Below are 15,913 nucleotides of genomic sequence, written 5' to 3'. Positions count from 1 at the left end.
CACCCTGTCTAAATTCTGTGCTGGAGTAATGCAGGAGTGAGTAACAAAGGCAAGACTTATTGGCTCTATTTACATGTGAAGAAACTCATTTTAAGTCTAAAAACCGATTCATATTCCTGTATCCCAGGATTTCCCGTTGGTTTATCAGAATCTATCATTATATCTTGGAATCTCACTTACTAATCCACAAACTGGTTATTATTAACGATACTTCTTTCCAGAATCAGACCTAAATTTCCATGACCTGTAGGATTTTTGTCAGGTTGAAAAAAAAAAAAAAAAACAAAACTGGCAACAACTAAAGTGTTGAATTGGTAGAGATGTGCTCTGAATAAAGCAAGTTTTATCATTACAGAAATAGAAATAGTGGCCTAAAATTTTTAAGAACATCAAGATAACTTCTTTTTAAAAAGCATGCCCTGGGAAGGAGTGAAATTTCGATGGGACATCATGTCTAGCTATCCTAAAGCACTATCTTTATGGGGTAGAAATAGACAAAAGACCCTCATTTGGCTTCCATTTTGGATCCTTATGGTCTATTTTAAATGCCTGATGGAAAAAATCTTCATATCAACAATGAAACTAAATTATTTTTTAAAAGTCATTGTACTTTATCCTGGATTCTCAGAATTCTGAAGAAGTGGTTCGTTGTGTTAATATTGGAACTGCCTTCTAGTACCACCGGCTAATTGTGAGGACCCTAGCACAGATTTAGGGAAAATTACTGGCATAGGAATTTGGAGCCTGGAATTTTTTACTTCCTCTGACTATGAACCTTAGGAAAGTCACTGAAGCATCTTGGACGTGGGGTTGGTTGCACTGAGTCAGTAATTTGCAAATTTTTTAGGTTGACTCTATGTTGTTACATCAATTTTGAGGCTTGGGACAATCGTCATCATCATCATCACATGGAATAGAACAGAATATATTCAGAGAACAGTGTATGCACTAAGAGTAAATATTTCATCAAATGCTTGCTACAGAAGGGTGTGTGTGTGTGTGTGTGTGTGTGTGTGTGTGTGCGTGATGCTGTGGGTAAAATCCTCATTCCGTATTCCTTCCAAAAACATCCAAAAACATTAATACCAGGTGACTTCAGAAAGTACCTCAGGGACCTCTCAGATATGGTTATGTCCCTATTTAAAATTCCCCAGTTGCTCTCATTTTTTAGGATGAAATCCAGATTTCCCAGCATAGCAAAAAAGGCCCTTTGTAATTCTTGCCTCTGGGACCAGGCCCTGCGAGGACATAGTGAACTCTGAGCTCGCTGCTTCGACGGTGCTGCTTCACGGCGCCACACTTCTGCTTACGTTTTTCCTTGGGCCTCACATGCGTTCTGTAGCCACAAAGCATTATCTTTGCTAGAAATCCGTCCACATCCGACTATTCTTCATGGAACTGTGCATCCCTTCCCTTGGGTCCCTGTTATTATTTTTACCGACTTACTGCCGTAGCCCACAGTAGACTCCACTACAGTTCGTAGTGGTTTAAAAACCTATCTCGGGATCCCTGGGTGGCGCAGCGGTTTGGCGCCTGCCTTTGGCCCGGGGCGCGATCCTGGAGACCCGGGATCGGATCCCACGTCGGGCTCCCGGTGCGTGGAGCCTGCTTCTCCCTCTGCCTGTGTCTCTGCCTCTCTCTCTCTCTCTCTCTGTGTGTGTGTGACTATCATAAAAAAAAATTAAAAAAATAAAAAAAAATAAAAAATAAAATAAAAACCTATCTCACCCTACTGAACCATAGACTTTGAGGTCAGCTCTAGTATCCTAAGAATTTTGGTTCTCTCCTTTTCTTACGCATATACTGTGCTCTCCCTTTCTTTTAAAATAACGTTATTTTTTAAAAAAAAGCACAAGTTCATTTTAAATGTCTCAAATGACATGAAAGGGCAGTTGAAAAAATCACTCTAAATCCTATAGCCTAACAATGACTGACGCCTTGCTCTGCCTACATGCTTGTATGGGGAGATGTAAGCACGCGCACACACATACACGTACAATGTTGTAGGAGTGAATCAATTCACTGATCTGGCCAATTTTTCCTTCCAACAATGCCAAGGACACCTTTCCTGTTAATGATATGCCCATACATAATTTTAAGTGACTGCTTATAACGTCAGTTCTTTAAGGGCAGTGATGGTAGACCTGACTTCTCCTCTCACGCTGTATCAGTGAAAAAAGTGGCATCGTTGTCCTTGGTCCTGAGCTGGTTTGGTACTGCCTTCAAGGCATTCTACGATGCCTCCTTCTCTTTGTCTCTGGGCTTTGTCCTATTAAAATTTCTGTATTTCAGAGTCTCCTCTATTAGCAATGTGATGTTTTCAGTCAAACCTTGTCTTTAAGAGAATCACCTATAGTTACATAATAAGGGTTTGACTTCTGATGGGCTTTTTTCCATTTAGTAACTAATGCAGTGGAATCATGCACGTAATTCATATGAATATTTTTACTACCATCACCCTAATGTAGGTATGCATCTCGCTTGTACTTGACCTTCCCCTATTCTGTAGTCATGACATTCAAGATGGCATATAATTGTTGTCAATGAATATTTTTATTTTACCAACCACTTTCACTCGTCGTTAGATAGAGATCCCCAGAATAGTTCATCAGGATACTTCCCCACTCTCTGGAGCTAAAGTCAAGAACTTCACAGATGTATTATTTTAATACAGTGAAACACCTGGCACAGTTTGGGGAATCATGAAGTCACGTTATGATCACAGTTTATTTGCGTCGTGTTTGTGTATGTGTGTGAATGTGTGTGTATATGCAGGTGTATGTGTGAGAGAGAAATCCGACTCAGGAATATATCAATTTTCCTTTGCTGTGACCGGAGAGCCTACCTACAGTCCACGCTATTCTTACGGATTTTCTCCTGTTTTCAGCCTCGATGAAAACTCTTAGGAATTCTCCGTCCTCACGATGTGGCTTCAACAGTAGAGCACGTTTTCATACTTTATAGCATTAATCCAAAAACTTTCTTAGAAAGCCTTTTTGTTTCCATCTTTATAATTCTGGTCTTGACCCCATCTCACCAAGTGTCAAGGATGTCTGTGACATAATGTTCGTTGCCTTAGGTTTAATATAAAATGCAGGGATCCCTGGGTGGCGCAGCGGTTTGGCGCCTGCCTTTGGCCCAGGGCGCGATCCTGGAGACCCGGGATCGAGTCCCACGTCGGGCTCCCCGTGCATGGAGCCTGCTTCTCCCTCTGCCTGTGTCTCTGCTTCTCTCTCTCTCTCTGTGTGTGTGACTATCATAAATAAATAAAAAAAATTTAATATAAAATGCATCCCATCTATTACCTGTGCTTTAGCTATTAGGATGTAGGGATCTGAGCAATCAGTCATTTCCTGCTTCCTGTCTAATTATCTCTTATAATTAACTCTCACCCCTCATGGTTTCCCTCTCTCCATGCCATGCCTGGGCTCCTCAACAGCAGTGGTTCTCAACCAGGATAGATTTTGCCCTCAAGGAACATTTGGCAATGTCTGGAGACATTTTTGGTGGTCACAGGAAGGGTACTCCTGGTTTCTAAATGGTGGCGGTCAGCAATGCTTAGGTCAGCACCTTACAATGCGGAATAGAGGTCCATTCCCCACGACGAAACGTTACCCAGTCCAAAAAGTCAGTAGTGCTGAGGTCAGGGAATCTTGCTTAGAAGCTGACTTGGCGTGTTTTATCCGAACCTTCAGATTTCTTCCACCCCTGAGGTGTTCGGGTTAACATATCCTCTTGGTTCAGACTAGCTGCTTAGTAGCAAAAAGTGGTTATAAGATACTAAGATATAAAATTCTATCTCCTGCCTCATATTGTGTCGTGCTTTGGTTGAAGTCCGGCAGCAGCCAGCGTCATCAAAGATGCTTCCCTTGTTAGGAAAATAACAGTATATGAAGATTGACATTGCCACAATAGCACAGAGTAGGTCATGGAGGAAACTGAGGCATATCCCTAAGTAAAAGAATACAGCCGGAGAGATTAATAACTATGATTATCCTCAGAGTAATAAATATGATTATCCTCAGATGTTCTCTGCTCCAAATGTTATTTGTTGTTATGGAAATTCTACTTGCACGTACATTGAGCAGATCTCCATGGGCAGCTTAATATTAACACTATCTCCCTTTCTTCCTTCTTTTTTTCTTTTCTCAGACATTTCACATTTTCAAGAACAAAATGATTTAAAAGGATTACTAGAAAATCTCCATCAAAATATCCAAGCCAAAAAAAGAAAGAATGTAGAAATCATGTGGCTGGCTGCAACGGTAAGCACTCTCCAGCCAGATCTTTGTCCCTGTCACCATGATGTCCAGCGAGCATCCCTGGGTACCCGGGCTGTGGGGTCCAACCTCTACACTCTGGGTTATCGGATGCCATCCTCCATCATCTAGGGGATTAGCCATTCTCAGTGCTGGTGGTAGCTCTGTCAGTACATTAGAACACAAGGTGGAAGAGGAGGCTCTCAAGGAGAAAGAATTTTACTCTTGGCTTTTCTGGTGGATGCTGGGTGTTGTTGGACAGTTGGAGGCTCAAATGAAGCGTCTGTGGTCTCCTTTCCATCACCTGTTGTGATGTCAGTCGCCCGTGTCAGGATGCTGAGGAGGTGCTGCCCTAGAGACAGACGGTTGCAGCGGAGTGCGGCTAGCGGATCCCACGCACGGCCTCCGTCAGCCTCCTGGACATACTGTTCAATTAAGGAGCTGGTAATGCGTTTGTCAATTTAGATATTAGCGTAGAGCTTATTACCGATGGATTGCTCTTGGGGTGATGAGCTGTATTTTCTACGGTTCTTCCTCATGTAGTGGTGCCCTCAGGGGAGAAGTTGTGCCTCATTTCCCACCCCCGGTTCCAGCACAGGGAGGGAGAGAATAATGCCTGTGTTTTAAACTCTTCTCTGGCAACCACTCAGGCATAGCTCACACGAAGTTGTGAATTTTGGTAAGCAGTCAGACCCGAAGATCCTTTCCTAAGGAGAGGATCTTTTCATCAGAAGAGGCACACGCTGGAGATCTTTGTGATGAATGCCGTACTTGCGGGCGTTGCTTGTGTAATTTGGGGTTCAGCGACTGATCTAACATGACTCCATTCCTTCTGTATCAACAGCGTATAAAACAACGCCTCATCCCTACTGCCAGTGGTCAGTCAGAATCCAATATGACTTACCCTCTTCTGGGAAAAAGGAATGGATGATTTACCATGAGTCTATATAAAATAGTTTACCGAGAGCAAGGCAGGGGAGAGCTGCTTTAGCTTCCCTTCATGCCCTCTTGGAGCCCCAGGGAGGAACATCAAAGGTAACCATATGAGACATGGCTTGCAGGCAGCTCATTTACACCGGCCCCATTTAGCCCCACACTGCAGCGCAGGAAGGTTGTTTTTAATAGTCTTTCCCCCCCGGTGTGTCTGCTCTTTCTATCTTCAAAGACGGCTATGGTTGTTAGTTCTCACAAAAATCGCACAAGGTAGGTCGTGAGCTATTTTTGCTATTTTACTAATGATAGGATAATAGGAAGGTAATTTGATCATTTCCCAAGGCTTTCTGACAGCTTCGGAACAAATACATATGTCACTGCATATACGTATGATGGAGTGATGCGAATTGCTAAGTGAAGGATGTACGTGTGCAAACGCCAATGTGCATTTTCTCTTCGTATATGTAGTTTTACCGATTGAATATGTAAAAAAAAAAAAAAAGCTTTTCCCATGAGTCTTATTCATTCGTGGATATTCTTTTTGAAACTTAAACACTCACCAAATATGGCTTTCTCACGACCTAACTGTTGAATGGGTGATTATCTGCCTTGGTAAATGCAAGACACCCATAATGTGCAAGCTGAGCATTGCGTAGGAACACTGGCTTTATTATTACAGCATTTCTGTAGGGCGATACCTCAGTTTCAATGTCCTCTGTGCAATTCAAGGACTTGGATAATATTTTGCATTTGAAGACGTATAGAAATTCCCTTTGACATTTCCCAAAAAGCTTTTGTCTCTATTTCATTCTCATTTATTTATTTATTTAATTTATTTCTAAAATGTATTAATTCGAGAGAGAGAGAGAGAGAGAGAGAGACAGAGAGAGCACAACGGGGGGGAGAGCAGGGGGAGAGGGAGAAGCAGACTCCCTGCTGAGCTGGGAGCCTGACGTGGGGCTCCACCCCAAGCCCTGGAGGTCATGGCCTGAGCCAAAGGCAGACGCCTAACCAACTGAGCCGCCCAGATGCCCCTTCTCACCTATCTTTTAAAAATCTATTAGTTAAATATTGCTGTGTTCTATTTTACATTTTCTCATTGAAAAAAATATGAAACTACTTGGTTTTGTCTTGATTGGGCTTTAAGAAATAAAAAGTAAGAATTTAAGGAGACCACATGCCAATGAAGTGAATTAAATGAAGTTCATATGGTTCAAAGGAGCTATAGAAATAAGGAAACCAACACTCAGCCTGTCCCCTCTGATTGAATTGCCCTTACCTCCTCTTGAAGCTAAATTTAGAACACTAACTATCCTCACTAGGATAGTGGCATATAATAGAAATAACACGTTTTAAAGAATATTCATTCTTTTTAAAAATCATTATCACATACATGGCCATTGAGGTCTATATTTCATTATTATGAATATAGCCAAGTCTTTGTTATTTTATATTAAAAATTCTGAAATACACTGTATTTGAAAAGATTATGTTTTCCAGATGAAAAAGAGATTTTATGCTCGTGCTTTCATATTTCTTGAATCACTTATATTGGAAATGGTGACAATGTACCAAAGGTCTAATAAGGACTTGTAAATCTTAGTCTGATATCAGAATCACAATTAAAACATGGTAAAAAAAAACCCTTGATAAAGCGTGTTAGTATATCTTTTCCTCACAGGAGATAACTGTTAAGGCCTCCTTGATGGCAGGTAATGAAGCAAGACTCTATTATATCACATTAGATTTATTTTAAGCACATATTGATTAACATTGTTGATAGTAATGTATAGTGTTGGCATCTCATATCCGAGACCTGCCATGGCACAGGGAAGAGAAGAGAAGGGAATGATTCACCCGCTAACCAGAGGGCAGTGAGACAAGAGATAATTGTGGCTCAGAGATTTTTCTCTTAAATAACGTTGGGATAACAAAAGAAACAGAAAAGGACAGAAGCTAACGGCTCAAGTCATGATCTCAGGGTTGTGGGATCAAGCCCCTGCATCAGGCCCCACGGTCAGCTCAGAATCTGCTTGGGGTTCTCTTGCTCCCTCTCCCAGTGCTCCTAAATGAATGAATGAATGAATGAATGAATAAATAAATAAAATAAATAAATAAATAAATCAATCAATCTGCTTGGGGTTCTCTTGCTCCCTCTCCCTCTGCTCCTGTATAAATAAATAAATAAATAAATAAATAAATAAACAATAAATAAACAAACAAATAACCAACCAACCAACGAACAAAATCTTTTAAAAATAAATGAAAGAGCCAATCATTATGAACTTTCTTAGCGTTGTACCCAGTACAGTAGAGGTGCGATTAACAGTGACCATTTGGTGTCCTTACTCTTACTAGTTGCATCGATGAGGGGCTGGCTAGCAGTTCAGTTACCTGCTGCAGTGGCAACATGTGGATGTTTGAAATCTCATAACCTAAAGCCAAAACTAGCAAATGTTTCTTAAAGGTAAAGTAAGAAGATGTTAGCTACGTAGGATTCAGATCAAGTGTCTGGTCCAGGAAGTGCAGTTGTATCTTCCTTTCACGATTAAGGCGTCGCTCCTGAGCCCTGACTGTCACCATCATCCACCACAGCCGGGCCTCCTCTCAGGGAGCACAGCTGCCTCTGCCGGACACTACCACCTCCTCCGGCTTCAGCAGCCCCGCACCTCACACATCATATACAAAGAACTACATAAATCCAATCTGTTCCACTAGCTTTTGAAATGAAAAGATAATGTTTTTCATTCGCTAGGGCAGATTGAACCAATTGACTATCGTAAATTAACATAAATTTGGTGTGTTTAGATAAGAAGTGTTTAGACGAGTCCGACACTTTAGAGTCGTCTACAAATGAGCAATAAACTGTTTATATGCCTGTGTTGCAGATTTGTCGCAAACTAAACGGTATTCGTTTCACCTGTTGCAAAAGCGCCAAAGACAGGACGTCGATGTCAGTGACTCTTGAGCAGTGCTCAATCTTGAGAGATGAGCACCAGTTGCACAAGGACTTCTTTATCCGAGCCCTGGATTGTATGAGAAGGTAGCCCATATGTCTTCAACTTTCTTTCTTATAAGGTCATGTTAAAGCTTTGTTTCATTTTTTTTTCCAAATACATATTTTACTGGCAGACTAAGTATTTAGTGACTTCACTGCATTTCCATGGCTCATAGCTTGTGGCATGAAAGATAAAATAATGTTAAGTATTCCCTCTACTAGGCAATAAAAGGAGAAGGTGGCTGGATTTTGATAATAGCTTATTAACTCATTTAGATCCAAGTTGTAAAGGGCTCTGGTCCTTCCATATATAATACTTGAAGAACAATTTCTTTGCATATTAGTAATTATGAATATGCACAAAATAAAACTAAGTTGTTACCCAAACAAAATCTTTCCTAACTACAGTTCACAGATGATCTTCCTAATGTCTTATAGGGTCTCCGGGTCGGTCACCTCCTAAAATGATTTTCGCGTCCCTCATCATAAAGATGGGATGACACTGATACTTGATAGAATTAGTGTCGTTACTCTGCCGACATCCCGAATGCTATGCCTGAAGTCATGTTTCTTGATTCATTTCCACGGTAATTAAATCTAAAGTGTAAAAGCCATAATGGGAAGGAAAAAGTGTCTCATTTACAATGTCTGTCAGCAAGGACACACGTTAATTAAAAAGTTAAACGAAATTGTGTCTCTGCTGCAAAGACTGACTCAGAAGCACACCAGCTAGCGTGGGGCAGCCTCTCTGTTCCCAGAAGGAAGTGTCCTGCGATGCTCTAGAGAGGGCTGCTTCTTTTCCGGCATAGCATTGGCTTCCACTTTTTTTTTTTTTCTTTTTTTAACTGCTGCAGTCTTTCGTTGGGGACGCGGATGCTTGCCTGCACTTGTCCTGTGCCTGCATGTGTTCCCCACCAAATGAGAGATTTCTGAGCCCTCTCTGTTACCGCATTTCATGTCTCTTGGCATTTTCATTGTTCAGTAGAGTTCTATCGTGATGTTTTGATAAATGCATGAGGATGTCTTAGAGGCCTGACATGACCATCTCGGCCATATAAAACGCACTTGGTTGATATAAAAAACTTCTTTTAGAAATAATCTCCCGGCACTAATGGGAAGAATTCAGAATCTGAATCTGAAATCTTCGGATGTGCCTAAAAAGACTGCATACGTCACTATGGATAGAACAAAGCCACCAGGTAGGGAGAGTAGGAGCATAGCCATCTTATAGGCCAGATGCACCAGAGGACTACGCTGATTCAACAAACAGGAATTATCTGGCAGGTGCAGTTGCTGTTTATTTAAGGCAGGGATAAAAGAGGACCCTTAAATTAGAAAAACAGTTCTTCTAAATTGGTAAATAAAAGACATATGTGTCATATACATGTTAAAATATAAAACTGGTTAGTGTGCTACTGCATAGCGTTCATGTAGAATTGACATTATATACGTAACCTACTTGCTCATGACGTGACATCTATGGGGTTCATTTTTGGATCGTTAAACAGCGTAAGGTAGAGAATTTTAATCTAAAAACACTGAAGATCTTAATTTCCATACCCCCGCTTCTCTGGGGGGGGGGAATCTCTATATATTTATATTTATAGATTTTTTTTATATAAATTTCCAATCTGTCAAATTTATCATTTGGTTTTGGGAAACGCATGAGAGCTATGTGAGGCTTTGAGGGACTGTGTGTGCGTGTGAGTGCGTGCGTGCTATGTGGATATGTTTAAGGGAAATAAGATTCGTCTTTTCCTTTAATAACTGCCATAATTTCCTTCTTTGGATATTCTGTGTAACAGTCTAAGCCCATTGGTTTATGAGTTCTGGCGACATAGAGTAAAGGAGAGCATGGGGTTTGGGAGCCAGCTGGCATGAGTTTTGATGCAGCCTATATGCCACTTACTAGCCACGAGCACATTAACGTCCTACTGCCTCCTAATGCTTTAGGCAACTTAACCTAAACTCAACCTCTTGGTGCCTAATGCTTTAGGCAGCTCAACTCAACCTCTTGGTGCCTCAGTTTACTCATCCGTAAAACAGATGTGATAATGATAGTAGCTCTTCTTAGGAGTGTGTTCAGGATTAAATGAATTGACATGGATAAAGTGATCATACAGCGATTACTATATGATATTCATTAAGTAAATAAAAAATAAATGTTGAGGGTCATAATGTCAACATTCCAACCTTCCAGGTACAGTAAAACCTGGTCAACTATGGTCTCTATAATTTTTGTGAATATGACAAGTTTTGACTCGAATACCGTGTATTAAAGTTGGCTGCCAGTTCTTACAAATAAGTTTCCAAATGCAATGCTTTCTCCATTTAAGAAGATAGTTCTTTAAATTCTACCTTAAAGTGTTCACGTGTTTACAAATGCTGTGCTAATTATGGATGGATCGTATTCATTAAAGTAAGCCTGGATAGGTTTTCTTTATAAATGGCTTTTAGGTTAACGTGTATTACTGCATGCGCTTAGGATTTGAGTCATAGATTTGAGATTAAAGAGTCACTCCAGAAATCTAGTCAAGTCTGCTTGACTTTATAAATAATGAAACTGAGATCTAGAATGTTTTGGCGAGGACTATTCAAACAGAAAGTATTGGAGCCGGCCAGCACTGGAACATAGATGCGCTTGTTATATTTTAATCTTATTTTCTTCGTACCAAATGAAACAAACTATTATCACTTAAAATTATCTGGTAATGCGTTCGACTCCTTCAAATCTGGTACTTAAAATATAGTTGACCCTTGAACAACACAGGTTTGAGCTGCATGGGTCTCCTTACGTGTGGATTTTTTTTTTTAATAAACACAGTACAGTACTAAAAATGTACTTTATTTTCTTACGATTTTTCTAGTGATGTTTTTCTTTTTTTTCCAGCTTGCTGCTTTGCAGTAAGAATACAGCATATAATACATATAACATACAAAATATATGTTCATCAGCTCTGCTAAGAGTAAGGCTTTCTGTCAACAGTGGGCTATTGCTAGTTAAGTTTTGGGAGGTTCACACGTCATTCATGGATTTTCAACTGTGCAGGGGCTCAGTGCTCCTAACCCCTATGTTGTTCAAGGGTCAAGTGTATCATATAGGTCATGTAAGTCTTAAAAAACATGCACTTTTAGAAATTTGAGACTGTGTACAAGACAAAATCTGCCCAAATCCTGAGCTCTTGAAGAGCAGACTCTAGTTCTAGATGTAAACTGTTCAATTTTGACCCTATCAGTCATGTCCGCCATTGTACTGGGGCGTTGAGCACAGTGTCTGGTCCAGAGTAAAACAAATCGAAATAAGGGTTGGATAAATGAAGAACAGTCCAAATAGGAATTCATTCTGCTGCCTTTTTCAGAACTGTGTAACAACTTTGTCTTTTTTTTTTTTAATTATGTTTTTGGTAATGTTCCAGGCTGTGATTTGGTTCTTACTGTTATGTCTAAGCCTCATCTCCTGAGGTTGCTCTTGGGTCTCTGTAGTTCAGTGGCCAACGATTAGCCAGAGGTTGCTCTCCGACAGTTCAATCCAATAAGGCTTCCAACCCCTTTTGGCGCACCCGTGGACTGTGAACAGGGTTTTCAGATCTGCTCTGCTCTTCATTCCCACCAGGCCTGTTAGGTCCTGCTAGTTGGCAGGGATGTTCAAGGTGGTGCAAAGCCCTCCATGGTTCTCTCATTTTCGGGATCCCCAGTTAAATCAACAGCTGGTCCTCTGGGAGTGGCCCCAGTGGGACTGCTATCTCAGGCTAGCCGAGAGGTTGACCGTCAGCATCCGCTCGCCTCCAAGAGCACTGCCGTTTCTGACAATGCCTGGGAGTGGCGTTTCCTGCCATCATCTGTGGGAGGAGGCCACCTGCCTCCCACCCCAGAACCTGAGCTGAGAGGGGCAGGGGTGGGAGCAGCACCAGGAAGGCAGGAAGACCCACACCTCCCGCCTCTTGCCCACCGTGGGCTCTCTCCCAAGAAGAAACAGTTCTCAGCTTGTGGCTTGATGTCAGTTGATCACCAGGGTCTGACATTGTTGTTTTTGACAGTACTTTCCATCGTCATAGGTTTTTTAGGAGTAAGAATATTTGCAGAACCCCTCAGTCTGCCATCTAGGAAATTCCCACCCTCAGACAGTGGCTTTAAAATGCACCTCGGACTGCTTCTGGGGCTTGTTAAAACTACCTGTCTTTGGGCTCTGTATGATTTATAGTTGGGAAGGTCTGAGGTGGATCCAGGGATCTAATTTTTTTTTTTTTGGATCTAATTTTTTTTTAAGAACTTTTCCTGATATTCTGTGACACAACCTTGGATTTAAAAAAAAAAAAAACAGTGTCTTAAAGGACTTGGATTTTTATGCTTTCGAAAATATTGGGGTTTTTTATTTAATTACCATTGGTTGCAGTTTATTTTACCTTAGAATTATTCTAACTGCCTTTCAGGCTATTTACTCTGAATTTTTTAAAAGTTCACCAAGGTTATACTATCATTGCTGGAGTTTTTTTAGTTTTACTTTTTCTTTATCTATATTAAATTTTTTTCTGTTGTATTGTGCTTCTCTCTGTAAGTTTTAGATTATTTATGGATAAATGAAATGTAACAGATAAAGAGAAACAAATAAAGCTTCATTTGGCTGCTTAGTCGGAAAGTCCCTCACCGTAAACTACATGGGAACAGGTATTTTTGTTCTCCTTTGTCCATTACAATCTTCCCAGGACCTAGAACATGCCTAATGATAGTAGGTTCTCTATAAATATTCGATGAATGGGTAGATGAATGAATACGTAACACAGGTTTCTAAAATATTCAGGTCATCTATGTTAGGATATCATAATTCTGTGATAGGCATTTAGAATTAAACATGAAATTATTACTCGGTTGTGACATATTTATAATCCAAAGTTCCAGAAGATAAAATTGAAAGCTCTGGACAGGTTATGATACAAATCCAAAATCAAACCGTCCACAAAAAAAAACCTATCTTAATTCATAGTCTGAATCCACACTTTGTACTATTCTCAAAAATTTCACTCCCGCTTTTCCTACATAGCCAGTATGGCCCATGGCTGCACGCTCCTGCGCGTACCTCTGGTTACACTCTGCTTGGCTGACGTAGTGGAGGGGCCTCTTCAGATTAGCAAGTTAGCGGAGAACTGGGAAGATCTGGCTCTGTGAGGAGCTCCCAGTCGTTGTCTGCATTGCAAGACCAAAACCATGATTCTCAACCCTCCTTAGAAACCCGAGGGGGTGGGGGGCCGAGTAGCAGGAGTCTCTCTCCAAAGCCATTTCTGGGATGGGCAGTAGGTAGAGAACCACTTACCTGGAGTAGGCCTCATACCCGCCACCCTTCAGTGACTTATTGTAATGACTTTGTGTAAGACTGTAAGGGGTATCTATCCCTTCCTTGAGTTTTGAGGTGCACGTGTATTGACAAATTCTCCCCTGATCATCTAGAGTGGAAATTTACAAAATGGTGGCCGCGTAATTGGCAGATTTTTTTTTTTTTTTTTTTTTTTTTAAGAAAGGAATAATGCACTATTAGCTCTCGGTTGCTGGTTACGGGATCTCTGTCGATGTTAAGAGCCATTTTGTCCCCGTGCGCTTATAGGAAGCATTTTCAGGAGGGACTTCTAAGCTTGTATTTCATTAATAGCCAATTAGGAATGGATTTTAAAATACAACATTTGACTGGATTATGAAATGTCATGCTTTTATCAGAAAACGATCGTGTTGGGGAATGGAATAGCCACTAAAAAGGTAAATTAAAATGAAAATGCCAGGGCCGTCTTAGCTCCCTTAGCAGGAACCCCGGGATTCCGCGTGTATTCCGTGTAACAATGTGACGCCGTATTGCTCAGTTGTCTGTGACTTTTATTTTCCTTCTGCTCCATGACTCTGCAATCCGTCGCTCTATAATGCTCCTTAAAAGGAAAATAGTCTCTATGCCATTAGAAAGATTAATCAGGGTAAGCATACAACCTGCTCGTCACCCTTTCATCTCTCTATTCTAGTAAATATCAAATTCATAAAAGGCTAAAAGGCCCATGACCCTTATTGAGTTTTATCTTGTTGAACGCCATATTCTCAACATATTGCACCTGAAACTTATTTTGTTTTTATTTCATAACTTATGAAATGTTCATGTTCTGCTTTATAAGTAAGTGACCCTTTACCGACTGATGTCAGCAAAGGTTTTACTTTCATGACTTACTTTTCCGTGGGATTTACTTTTGAGTCCCGTCGTTCATTTGTGTTAAAACAGAAAACCCAGCTTTTTCCTTCCTTAGTCTTGTTTTCACTTCATCCTATTTTTCTTTTCTTTTGTTTGGAGGAGTCAGAGCAGAGCTGCTACCGCTTCGTATTCTCTCCTATTTCAAGTATTAAAGTGAATAATAAGCAGTGGAGACAGAACTCATGGAAGCTTTCAGTTATCTACCCAAAAGGGCTGCGTTTGTGTAGAGCAGCGTCAGGGGCAACAGGGTTTCCATCAGCACATCGAGTTCTCTCTTCCCTTGAGAACTTCAGTAGTGTGTTTGCTGTTTTATTTCAGTCCGTATCCAGGATGAATAATAACAATAAGCCCAGACGGAGTCACCTTCATCTTAGGGTTGCTGATAGTTCGGTGATAACTGACTGTTAGGGTGTTTTTGCTTCAGTTTCCTGTAAGTGTGAGATAGTGGCAAAGAATGCCCTTTAAAAAAAAAAATCATTTTTGGAGCAAGCATCCTTTAACAAGCTATCCACAGATGAACCACCAAGAGAGAACTGAACTTTTTGGGGAAATCAAAGAATGGCCTACGGAAGAACTTTCAACTTCCTGAACAAAACATATGTCCTGATTTTAGGTCATCTTCACACATTGATTGTCTGTCCTATTATTTTGATACTAAAAAAGTCATGATCTTGAGGTCTGTGTCGTCTTCCTAATTTGTTTTGTGTAGGATATTTGTCTCCTACTACTAGTGGCACGAGACCCGGTGCTTGTCATCCAGAGCAGCTACCAGCTTTGCACACACCTTCCCAAATAAGTCACTTCTTTCAGTTCTTGAAATTATTGCCTGAGGGCCTAGAATTCTAAGTGGAGGGAATACATGTTTGTTTGTTCGTTTAAAGATTGTATTTATTTATTCATGAGAGGCACAGGGAGAGGCAGAGACACGGGCAGAGGGAGAAGCAGGCTCCCTGCGGGGAGAGGATGTGGGACTCCATCCGGGACCCCGGGGGTCACGCCCTGGGCCGGAGGCAGATGCTCAACCCCTGACCCCACCCCCCGCCCCCACCCCCCGCCCCAGGCATCCCAGGAATACATGTTTTTTAATTACGTTTAATGGAAACAAATATAAGTGAATTTAATTAAAACAGATTTAACTTTTGCCACATAGAAGCCAAGAAGATCTGGGGTTAAATCCTTATTCTAACGCTCATCATCTGTACGTCTTTGGGCAAACTCCTCTCAGTTTCCTCACCCATGAAGTAGGGGGAGCGACCTCTCTGTGATGGTTGTGTTAAATGAGATCACTAACCTCCAGTCTCCGTGCCCAATGGTACCACGGTGTCGGCTGGCTCCCATGCCCTCCCCATCGCCACCTGCCCTGCCTATTCCTCCCTAGCCCCTGTTTCTACCCCATGCCTCCTCTGATACTCCTGAAATTGAGGAATTTCCCTGGTCTTCAGGGTCTCAGAAGAGAAGCCCCAGGGTCAATATTTGGTTTCTAAAAGGTATCCTGTTTGTTGG

The 15,913-nt window shown here is 41.1% G+C and overlaps 1 protein-coding gene across 3 annotated transcripts in view; it reads left to right on the top strand.

The window, feature by feature from the left end:
• INPP4B (inositol polyphosphate-4-phosphatase type II B) overlaps positions 1-15,913 on the top strand; it is a 371,833-nt gene that overhangs the window by 317,735 nt on the left and 38,185 nt on the right. For all 3 annotated transcript variants that reach the window (XM_055317016.1, XM_055317017.1, XM_055317018.1), the window contains 2 exons: positions 4,153-4,265; positions 8,081-8,235. In XM_055317016.1, the coding sequence (XP_055172991.1) occupies positions 4,153-4,265; positions 8,081-8,235 (268 nt within the window). The remainder of the gene's footprint in view (positions 1-4,152; positions 4,266-8,080; positions 8,236-15,913) is intronic.

Source organism: Nyctereutes procyonoides, unplaced genomic scaffold (genome assembly GCF_905146905.1).
Source record: "Nyctereutes procyonoides isolate TBG_1078 unplaced genomic scaffold, NYPRO_anot_genome, whole genome shotgun sequence".
In the NCBI taxonomy this organism is placed as follows: Eukaryota; Metazoa; Chordata; class Mammalia; order Carnivora; family Canidae; genus Nyctereutes; species Nyctereutes procyonoides.
This window is presented reverse-complemented; position numbering and strand designations above follow the sequence as displayed.